The following is an 11,868-nucleotide window of genomic DNA, read 5'->3' on the forward strand; positions in this document are numbered from 1 at the left end:
CCTCTGTTGCACTTCAGGCTGCTGCACTCTGAGCCAAGCACGACATGTCGACTGACAGGTGCATTAAAGGAACGCATCAGGTACTTCCACATAACAATGCAATCATGCTGGATCCTTTACTCCCTAAGGAACATCTGCAATGGTCCAATTAAAAGTCAACTTTTAAGGTTTGATTTTTATTTTTTACATAGCTGTATTTCTGATTTAAACAGTACGATCAATAAAAAGTAACTTGTGTTTCTATAATTAGCCTCACACAAAGAATTTTTTCCTTTGTCAGATCCTCTAACTCACTGTGCGAAAAGCCACATTTGGATCATTTCCTGAATCCTCATGTTCTTCTGACGTGCATTGTAAAATCAAATCAAAGTCAAAGTCACTATTCCTGTTTTGTTTTTTGTTTTTTTCATTGTAAACCCCAACCACATTTTGGTCTGTAAGGGTTTCATAGCTTTTTATAGCACTTTCATTTAGATTTAAATATAAAAAAGACACTTTAAACTGTAAACATTAATTGTTTAAATAGTTTATCATGTAAATCGTGTTTATATTAACACTTATCTGAGGATTCTTTACTTTTCCTGAGATAAAAACTTTAAATAGAATGCAATCGTTTCTACTGTGACTAAACTCAAACAAAACACTTCTATGTCGATGAAGTGAAACACCCACAAAGCCATAGAAATATTATCATTTTTTTATTAATGATTTGCATATATTTTCAGGGCTAAACAATGCCCCCATTTTCAGAAATGTTCAAAATATGAACATATTAAGTAAAATAAAAATGTATATCATAGAATACCCACAAAAAAGGAATAAAATGAAACATAAAGAATCTTTAAATCAGTACACATAAATCTTAACGATTCACTGCACAGCTTTGAAAGCCCACAGTGTCACATCCTCATGAAATGTATTCCCAAAGAGCAATCAGGGGAAGGAAAAGAGGAGATACCGTGCACTCATGTGTTTGAATAGCGAGTTTTAGAAATAAGAACAAGCCTTCATTTTGAGAAAATGGCTCTCGTCCTCCCTGCTGTGCTCTCCGTGCTCCTCTCCCTCCCCATTCCCTGTCTCTGTGTCTGCTCCTGCGCAGAAACACATGGCAACATCCTGCTCAGCACGACACATCAGCCAAAAGTTCACTTCCTGCGCCTCAGCTCTTCTCCTTCACACCAATACTATTCCCAGGACATGCATTAACAGTCCTTCACGCACTCAAACAGAAAGATGACACACAAACAGATGAGAAGAAGCTTTCTATAGATCCTCAACTCTCCTCCTCCACTGTTGCACACATTATTGTGATTTAGCAAATTTCAAACAGTGCATATCCTGCAGAAATGTTCAAGCTTTATCGCCCTTCTTCCTGCTGTACAGATCTCAAGTGGCTGTAAAATCTGTGTTGTTTTAGTGGTGCTGGCAAGAAAACGTAATGAACACATTTGTATTTAAACTGGGAAAACTAAAAATCAAATTCCCACGACTCATATTTATTTTTACATCAATGCACATAGTAATTGGCAAAGCTCCTATAATCACATTTTCTTTCACACTTTTCTTTCTGAGAGCGTTTTCCTTTTTTTGCCTTGATGACAGACTCCCCAAACTTAAAGCATCAAGCTAAACAAGCCTGCTTCCTGTGTGCCTGTGTGCATGTGTGACCTCTGTCTGGTTTTTGTCAAGAGTTCACTCACTTCTGGATAAACGGGGCCTAAGAATATGAGGCCAGTTTTCTTTTTTTTTTCTTTTTTTTTTTGAGGCCAGTTTTCATGGTTTCATGCTACCGCTTGTCTGTTTCAAGGAAGTGCTAATAATGTGTCAGTACACAACACATCCCCTCCATATTGCTGTGTATGTGGTTAAAACCCAACTCAAGAGCCATCCTGCAAACTATTGTGAAAAGAAATGACTACAAAAAATATTTAGACCTTTTTTTTTAACTTGATTTGTCAAGAAAAGCCTTTTCAGGAACAACGAAATGCAATTTTCACCGTTTAATGAAAATAAAATGTTAATATCACAAGTAATCCCACATAAAATTATGTTTAGACACAGGAAAAATACACAGGTTTAACACAGAGCAACTGCCCTGTTCACATCAAAGTACAACCAAAAAAAGGTGTGCATGTGGGTGTGTGCATGTTGGCGTGTTGATAGTTCTAAGTAAAAATGTACAAAAGCTTAAGATCCCCGTGGTGGGTTCAGTCCTGAGGTAAAAGCACCAGTTTCACTTGTGCTGCTTTCAGTTCAGATGAAAACAAAGTCGATTAAAGAAAGTGACAAGAAATGTTCTGATATGATCATATGCTACAGGAAGGAAGCCCTTAAATTTTTAGACACATGTTTCAGATGCAAAAGTCAGGCACTTTTTCTGATTTTCTGAGCGTGTTAGATTCACAACGTCGATCACAGTGTATTTATGGCTTTTGTCTTCACATTCACCCACGGAGGTTGACATATAGTGGCACTATAGTGGTCAGACATGTCTGATCAAAATTAAGGACTAGCAAATATGGAAAAAAGAAGAAAAAGCCAACATCTTCTTTGAATTATTGACTTGCAGATCTGCATCTCGCCAGCAGCGGTTGGTTAAGTGCTCTTTTGTTTTCAAGTTGAAGAAACTGCTGGTCCGCTAATCAAGAAAAATCTCTTTTTCCCTCATCTGATGCCATTCTGGAGCAGAGCAAGGCCAGGAGATATTTGTAAAAAAAAAACATTTAAAAAATGGATCAGAGGAGTGAGTTGGCAGGCATGAAATGGGACATCATGTCGGCGAGCAGTGCGAATTGTCTAGGAAAAAGGGAGATTTCACAGAGATTACTGAAGCCCAGCAGCTGGGGGAGTCCTGTTTTCCCGCTGGCTTCCAGGGAAGACTCGCAAACTCCTTCTAATGTTCATATCGCTGACAGATAACCGGCTTGCTATTTGTGCAGCGGACATCCCTCCAGCTTGCAGAATGCCTCTGAGGCAAGAAGCTGAGCACAGCTCTCTCTTGGTTAAATAGTAGCCGGGAACAGGACCACTGAAAACTGCCAAACCACAGCTATTAATGGATTAAGTGTTTCTGACAGTTAATGTCTTTGTCATTTACTCTGCCCTCTGACTCTTTGCTCAGGTCTATCCATATCAGTAATATAACTGTGTCAGAGGCAACACCCATGGTTCACTCTGCACTCATCATGATCAGGGATTAGTGTGTCAACAAATGGGTATGTGCGATTAGATCACCGGGCTGTGCTTGCAGCATCGGAACATTCGTTTTGCCGCTGCAGGAGGTTTTAGCTCAAGAACTGCTGCATGCTGAGCGTGAAGCCAATTTAGCTAACATTATCGTGACAAATTATGAAAAAGATGTCCATGCATACCTTTACAGGGGATTGAGACACTTTATGTGGGGAAAGTAAGGCTGGAGACTAAAATACTCAGGCAACTGCTTTATCATGTAATCAATTCATATAAATAGGGGGGATGCTAAAGAGCAAGACTCGTTAATCGTCCAGTACCCCAAAAAATGAAATACAATAAAATAAAAAATAATAATAATAATACTCCCATTACTTTAAAGTTCAGATGAGTATTTTCTATACTCGTAAAGAAAAGTTCTGCTTAGGTCTGGACAACCCAGTATTTTTGTCCATCCATGCTTTCCTTTATCTTGTACAAAAATGAGTAGTACACAGGTTTAGGGTCAGATTGCAACATTTCCTTGCAACATGTTTTCTTTGGATTTCATCACAATATAAAAATAAATAAAACAATTTCATTTTGGTTTTCAAATTGTCACTTTGGCTCAAAGGTGGAATTAAAAAAAAAACTGTTTCTTTGCATAATGCTGTACATAAATACTGAAGTTCTTTAAGTGAGTGTCCCCTTGGTCACATAAAAGCTCAAAGCTCCTTTATAAAGGAGGATTTTAGATACATTAGATGCATAGAAAGGCACTTAAAGTCTCAGTTTTTTTGGTGTGTATGTGTGCATAAGCAGACCAGTTCCATGTGGCCCGAGTCCGAGGTGCAGACGAGATAGATAACTGAGTTGAGGTTAAAGGCTTTAGAATACTGTAAATTGCGTGTGCACACAGACCCATGTTAAAATGTCATATTATGTCTTAGCTGGGTGAGTAGCGGTCAATGGTGCGGCCTTCAGAGAGGGCTTGTAGAGGAGGGGGCAGTGGTTGACCCAGGACATCCATTTTGTCATGGGTAAGGCCAAGATGCTCAGAGGCAAGTTTGGAAAGTGGGTAGAGGCTCTCTATGGCCTTGGCATCCGCCACCAATTGCTGCTGCGCTTGAATGAGAAGCTCACTAGCCTTCTCCTGCTTCAGCCCCAGGTGTTCCGCTGCATATTTACTCAGGGGATAGATGCCCTCGGAAAAGTCCAGCTTCAGTTTTCCATCTGTGGTCAGCCCCCCCCCAGTGCCTCCATTGCTGTGCATCTTCATGTGGCTTATGAGGTTGCGTTGCTGGGCAAACTTTCCCCCACACACCTGACATTCATAGGGCTTCTCCCCAGAGTGGATTCGCATGTGCTCGGTGAGGCGATACTGGCGTGTGAAGCGCATGCCACACGAGTCACAGGCAAAAGGTTTAAGGCCCAGGTGGCTGCGCATGTGGCGCGTCATGGTGCCCCGCTGCGTGAACTTCTTACCGCAAATGCTGCAGGGATAAGGCCGTGTCAGCCAGTGGGTCTTCTCGTGCTGCCGCAAAGTGGCTGGATCTTTATAGGACTTTTCACAGGTGGAACAGCGGTAAGGTCGTATCAGTTCAGCGATTCCGCCTGAATTCAGGCCATGGGTGGACTTGTTCTCCAGGGGAGACAGACTGTTCAGAGTGCTGTTGAGGCTCTCATAGCCATTTGTGTTATCACTCATGTTTTTGGTGATATTGTTGTTGTTTACCATCTCTCCTCCGGGGTTACCGTATAGCTCCTCTTCTGTGTGCGTCTCTACGTGAGCGTTGAGCTGCTCTGAGCTCGGAAAGCCTTTGTCACAGGGTATGCACACGTACACGTTGTCCCCAAAGCTCTCAGGCTCATACGGCATGTGGAACCTCCCCATTGGTCCAGAAGGCGACGGACGACCCTCGCTACTGCCTGTCTCCTCTGTGCCGGATCCGCTCTTGTCATCCCCTCCTTCACTCTCCTCCCCGGCCTTGTGGTGGTTGTGATGCTGCTCTCCATTTTCACCCCCTTCTTCTTCATCCTCGTCCTCATCCTCGTCCTCAGCTGGATACGGCAGTGGCTCATGTTTCACCCAGCGGTAGATGTTGCCCGTTTCTCTGCCAGCCTCTCCACCTTCTGTAGGAGTTTCAGGACTTGGAGGGCACGGGTAGCGGTCTGTCCCCTGTGAACCGGAACGGTGCAGGTGAGGGAGGTGGGGACCAAGAGGCTGGTTGAGATGTGGGAAAGCTGGGGGGCTACGGGTCCCTGTCTGGTGGGAAACCTCAGGTTTTTCTGGTCCAAATGCTCTCCCATTCATACTCAGCATTGGACTTGTGCGTCCACTTTGAGTTCCATCTCGTTCCTCTTCATTGTGACTGTTTGCCAGACGGGTTTGAGAGGGTGTGAACTGAGACTGGGTGGTGGGGCTTTTCTTAGAAAGGTCAAGGCCGAAGCTAGGGGAGCAGTTCCTCTCATGAGCTGAGCGTCCCTGCGGGGCAGGTAGAGCTGCTGGTAGTGGAGGGAACACCTGAGAGCCCTGGTTGGAGGTTGGAGCGTATATTTCCCCAGTGTGAACTGATAGCCGATGGGGAACCATATCCTCTAGTGAATGTGGTCTGGGTGTATTTAAAAGTCCTCCAGGTGGACAGGACTGAATTACAGGAGTGGAAACCCTGTATCTACTCCCAAAGCCCATGCTGTTAGGCCCCATTTTGGCATAGGGTAGAAAGGCAGGAGCTTGTCGTTGAGGGTACTTTCCAATTCTTCTCAGCTTCTTTTTGCACAAGGCCACTAAGTCAAGCAGTTGAAGGTAACTGGCTGCTGCCAGCACAGCCCCTAGATTTGGTTCAGTGGGGGAAGTAGGGTCTCCTTCACTCAGACGTCCTGTATAGATATAGTCCAGAATGACCCTGAAAACCCCTGGACTGACCATCTCATGGTCTAAGTTGATGAGGTTATCATGAACCACCAAAGACTTCAAGTAGAGGCTGCTGGCAGCCAGAATGTTCTTGTGAGCTCTGAAAAGGGCATTCTGCACCACGATGATGACATCACACAGGAAGCCTTTGGTACGCTGGCTATTAAGCTGCAGGAGGAGATCCCTAGAATGACTTGGAACGTCCATGGCATCCAGCATTGTCTTCAGTCCGCCACCTGAAAAAAAAAAACAAGATCTGTAAAATGTCATGCAGCAGATCCTCAAATAACATGTCATCTTCTCAATTCCTACATAGGTCACTGATGGATTCCAGGGATTTGAACAGCTTTAAAGTAAAAAGCTGTAAAATGTCAGTATTGTAGTGGTATAAGAATGGGAACTTGAACTTAAACTTCAATCATCTATTAAGCTATTTTAAAGTATTCCCAGTGGTCTTTTGATTATGATTGTTGTTTTTAGCCAAAATTAAATAAATAAACATTGTAGTGTGTATGGTATAGGTTTTGCACGGCGGCAGGAGTTGTGGGCGGGACTGTTGGCGTGTAGTAAGAATGCCTTCATTTCCCATTAATCCTTTGTTTACAATATTTCCCGCTAGCTTAGGCCCTCTCAAAACCCCAAACATCATCAGTGCAACAATAATGGTGAGCAATATTGGAGCTATCCAGTTGCACAGTTTTGAGCTAGATGTCAACTCAGACAAGGAAAACAAAGACGCAAATGGATCAATCTAGCAAGTGAATGTATCAAAATTGAGCGAACCAGCCAGCATGTGGGCCATAGACTCTTGCACCTACGTCACTGCTACAAGCTTTTTCCAACTGCATCTTTTTGTCTGCTCCCTAATAAAGAAATACTCAGAAATGCAATTTTAAGCTTTTTTTTCTTTATATATTTATATGTATTTCATCATGAGAAAAATGTGACAAGAACATGATAAAAACCCACGAAACAGCATTTTCATTGAACTAGGTCTTTAAGGAAGTTCAATTGTTCATAATTCACAGATTTTGTTGGTTGAACAGAGCAGAATTGTTTTAAAAATGCATAACAAGCTCAGTCAATAACAGAAAACTCTAGCTAAAGTTTTTAACTGTTCTTTTTTCCAAGTCTTTACCTTTATACCCTCTGCAATAAGAAAACCATAGATATATTTTGCATTTCCTTGCTTCCCATTAAAATATCCCAGAAGTGAAGGAAAAGGCTTTAAAAAAAGAAAAAGGAATGGTGTTTCATAACTGTGATGAACAGCAGGTATGAACCTGTGGGCGACTGGCGCATCCAAAAAAAGATCAGGATTCCCGCTCGCCTTTCTTTTCAGTCATATAAGGAACAACGAAAGCACAAGGTGTAAATCAAATCAGCGTTTGCTGGTTTAATTTTCTCAACACTGAGAAAGACTCAGGCATCAAATGTGCGCACTCAAATATCAACAGTAATTGTCCCATCAGGCCTAAAATAAACGAGATCAGCAGCATGCGTGAAGCCTCGCGTATTGTTCAAGCTGTGGCTTTTGAGGATAGTTTACATGGCAGATTAAACGTCTCAAACTGCCCCTCAGGGATGAGAGTCGCTGATGGGAAACAAGCATCTAAACAATAATCACTGCATCTGTCTGATCACAGTCTTCCTGACACCAGCTCATTGACTTCTTGTTTATGTCATTCAAAGTGCGCGCTCAGTGTGACAGTGGAGGAAGACTCCATTTAAAAAAAAAAAATCGGACGTGAAGTTGTGAACAAAAACTGGTTGTGGATTTATTTTCATCAAAACAGCAAAAAGTGAGTATTTTTTAAACCTCAGGGGCCATCGTTAGTTCGCTTTTAACTCTGTATTTTTAAAAATGTTCATGTTCAGCTTCAGGCTTAAAATAACACGTCATCACTGAAAAATGGGAAATGGAAAGTCACAATGATGTCCAGCTCATAATAATGAGGGGAACACTTGTGGATGTGTGTGTGGGTGTGTGTGTGTGTGTGTGTGTGTAGTGGGGGAAACCTTTTAAATACAAAAAATATATATGTTTTTACACTACAGATGTCATAAGCTCAAACCCCCACATGATGAGTGTAATCTATCACTCATGATCTTGTCACAAATGATTAAGACTAACAATAAAATAAAACAGAAATGACAAGTTAAGGAGGGTCAAAAGTGCATCATGTTCAAATCTGTCACCCACAATACTCCTCCCTCTGCTACCTTTAATTGCCTAACAGCCAGTTTCACGCGTGTTTTATCGTTGCTCGGATCAAAGATGTTCAACCTTAAACCTTCCAATCGTGTTGAATTTTTGCCTCCACTTAGTTCACAATCACAGATCCTGGTGACAAACTGTGCTTATACTCCGATAGCATCAGGGTGTCTTCTCTTCTGCATGCAGATCAAGCGGCCCAGTCCTGTTCCAAGGAAGACACCATACTCCCTCGTACCCTGATGTGATGATTTGTGACAAGCACTTAAAAAAAATGTTTTTTGTTGTTTTTTTTTTACAATCAAACCCCCCTAAAAGTGTAAATTTAAAAAAAAATAATGCAGCTGCAACATAAATAGCCGTGCTTCCAATAAATTAGTTCTGGTTACATCTTGTGGTAACAAATGTTATGGTGACTAAGTTTCCCATCAAGAAAACAAGGGTTTCTTTTGTTTTGCTGCTTGAGTCTTTTGAAGGGCAAACTTTTTTCTTAAAAAACACTTCAGCTTAATATCACTTCTCTGGAGAAAAAAAAAGTGAAGCTTTATGGTAAAAAAAATATATATATGTAATAATGTTTAATCTAGAGGGCATGTGCAACCTGAATGCATCCTGAGAAGAGGCATGCAGCATATTTAAACTTGCATATTGAAGTTTGCTTTGGTAAATTGTCATGTTGTTAATATTTTCGGTTGTTTTTCAGCTTTCACCTGACTTTAGTTCCTCTAGGATGCACAAGACAGCTTTATCTTTAATGCCCAATCAACATGTTGATAGGACTCTGATTAAGGAAAACTAGTTTACACAGACGACACGTGAATTTTTGCATTCAGTTAAAAATCACTGTTTGGGGTTTTGTCTGTTTTGTCGTTTTGTGGTTTGGGGTAAAGCTAAACTAGATTTCTTGCCAGAACATTCAGTCTGAGTCACATAAACACTCTGGACATCTGCTTAAAAGGTTGTGTTGACACTTTATTCTCTTCCATTTGAATTTGCTGTCTAAGCACACGCAGTCTTGTTTATTTTAACCCCCTAAATATGACTGTTTTCTAAATATGCTGCAACATACATTTGATGCAAATTAATTTTTTTTAAAAATCCTTGCAGTTTTAGCTTTTAGATTAAATTAATTGTTTGCTTTTAAATCGGAATATGGAGAATAAACTGGCGCTAGTCACTGAACATCAAACCCTATTTGATTGCTTCCATCCGTACTTAAGAAAGCATTTATGAAATCCACATGAATGTGAAAAGGCGGCAAATTCCTTAAATTGGCATAAAAGAACAATAAAAAAAATCTTGAATTAGGTTAATCTACTTTATGGGACAAAATGTTACTACATTGCCTTATTTTATTATGAGAGGCTTGCTGTTCCCTATTGCTACAGTACACAGATAACTTGTAATTTCCTAATTATTTTTGGTCTGATCAAAGGATTCAACTCTGCATGTGGAGTTTTTAAAGCTGCTGTTTCCCCTCGTTCTCTGTCACAAACGCGCCTCAACTCTGCGCGTCACGCACCGAGCAGTCAACCGAATCACGAGCGAATCCGCGTCTGATTTGCGCCTCATCCATCCTCAAAAGAAAAAACTACTTTTCAGCAAACGGCTCTAAGGCGGATAGCTGTTTCGAGCGACTCCTGCGCGCTTCAGAGCCGCGGTGCCGCGCATAGAGGCGCCTCCGTCATTCCAAATCTGATCATTTTTGCTTGTACTAAAACAAATGGATCCTCTGCAGCGTCGCTGCTAAAACTTAAGTGCGTCTTCTTTTTGCCCTACATCAGTAAAAAAAGAAAAATATAAAATGTAATTAACCATCTATTGGACATTTATTTGCGCATTATATTCGCCTTTTATGATTTTTTGAATAAAAGTTAAACACTTAAAGAAATACTAAAAAGAAGGGAAAAAAACTTTTTTATGACATATTTTTAATAAATTATTACATGACAGTGTCAGCCGCCTGATCCTTAAGACAGTTAAATAACAAATTCAGTTGATAAGTAAACACGTCGCGTTTAATGGAAAAGCGAAGCTTTCCTGTTTAATTTAAAAGTTGGCAAAAAGCTTTAATTTCTCAAAAATAAACTTTTAAAACTCTGAGGAGTTTGCTGTAGAGTGAGGAAGAAATCAGAATGTCACCCTGTCCCTCTTTGCTTGTGTGGCTCTGTTCTTACCTGCATACCCGATGTCTTCTGCCATCCGATCTAAGTCTCCCTTAATGATCATCTCAGCAGTCACCAGGAGTCATATCTGACGCTTCAGCGCTGAACTGCCAGCCTCCCAAAAACCATGCCAGTTTTCCGAGCGCGTCTGCCAGCTCTTTTTTTATGATTATTAATTGATATGAATTTCTTCTCGCTCCTTGGGTACGTCCTCCCACCCACTTTTCCTCCCTCTGTCTCCCTTAATGCCCCTCCTCTCCACTCTTTCTCATCCTTTCCAAAAAAAGAAAAAAATACGTGCTTAGGGCAGCATCATTTTCCTCTCTTGTTTTTTCTTCTCCTACTTCTAATTCCGTTTGCTATTTTTTGAGTCTGAGCAACAAGGCGCACGGAGATGATAATGGAGCCTCTATGAGCCTTAAGTGTTTTAGCGCCCCGTGTGATGTCAGTCTATAATAAAACTAAAAGGTAAAATCGAGGGCAGGAACTTCAAGTGACCTCGACGTGAACTTCTCAACACATCGTCTTAAAGAGACAGGCAGCTGTTGAAGCCAAAGCGAACTCTGCGTGGCGCATTTCTTGCGCGTGATCGGGGAGGTTTCAGAAAACGGAAAAGTAGTTTTGAGATGTCAAAAACCTTCAAGGAACCTAAAACCCCCTAACCCAGTGTGTCCTCACAGTTATTACTGATTATTGTTATTTATGGGTTTTATTTACATCCATTAATTGGATAAATCGATAGATTTTTACGTGTTCTTAATATTTCTTCAAACCTCCACGGGTCAATTCAGCTAAAAAAATTGCCAAAAGGAGGCTTGATGGCATTTCAAAGGATGACAAACTCATAAGGCAACACAAAAAAGTTGCCCTCTGAGACAACAGGGGCCTTACCTGGTTGTATAAAGATTTTGGTTCAAGTGATTTTGAATTGCGAAAAGGACAGCAGGGTCTACTCTAACGCTGATTTTAGGCAATGTAATACTTGTTTCAAATTTTTATTTTGTATGCCTTCACTATTCTTCATTTTCTTGTTGGAGGTCCTTAAAAAGTTTAAATGTAAAAAAAAATGTTGGATGGCATATTTTAAGTGAGGAAAATGTATTTAAAAGGAGAAAAATTAGAAATGAAATGATGGGTGTATTTCTTCACGAGTTCGAGCTTCATCGATAATTAAAATAACACAAACGTAATAGGTGTGAGGTAAACTCATAAAAGTCAGTCTTCCTGACACCGGTCTCCGTGGATACCCCCTTTGCCCCTCAGCCTCCGTCCCTCTTACCTCGCACTCATGTCTGGTGATCTGGCCGTGTGTTCTCCCTCCTCTTCTTCGGCAATCGCTCCGCACTTCCCTCCGCACTCCAACCCTTCTTTCTCCTCAGACCTTCCCTTCCGCGCGCTTTTCCTGT

General features: G+C 41.2%; 1 protein-coding gene across 2 annotated transcripts; it reads right to left on the reverse strand.

Moving 5' to 3' along the window:
• Positions 1-679: 679 nt before the first annotated feature.
• Positions 680-11,852, reverse strand: hic1 (HIC ZBTB transcriptional repressor 1). Of its 2 annotated transcripts, none has more exons than XM_011482413.3 (2): positions 10,475-10,909; positions 680-6,318 (listed from the first exon to the last, which is right to left on the reverse strand). In XM_011482413.3, the coding sequence occupies exons 1-2, from the start codon at positions 10,524-10,526 to the stop codon at positions 4,115-4,117; spliced, it is 2,256 nt and encodes a 751-aa protein (XP_011480715.1). In that variant the 5' UTR covers positions 10,527-10,909; the 3' UTR covers positions 680-4,114. The 2 variants fall into 2 exon arrangements, with proteins under 2 accessions (XP_011480715.1, XP_004075381.1); XM_004075333.4 differs by lacking the exon at positions 10,475-10,909 and adding an exon at positions 11,742-11,852 and having other exon boundaries at positions 682-6,318.
• Positions 11,853-11,868: the final 16 nt, after the last annotated feature.

Source organism: Oryzias latipes, chromosome 13 (genome assembly GCF_002234675.1).
Source record: "Oryzias latipes chromosome 13, ASM223467v1".
Lineage (NCBI taxonomy): Eukaryota > Metazoa > Chordata > Actinopteri > Beloniformes > Adrianichthyidae > Oryzias > Oryzias latipes.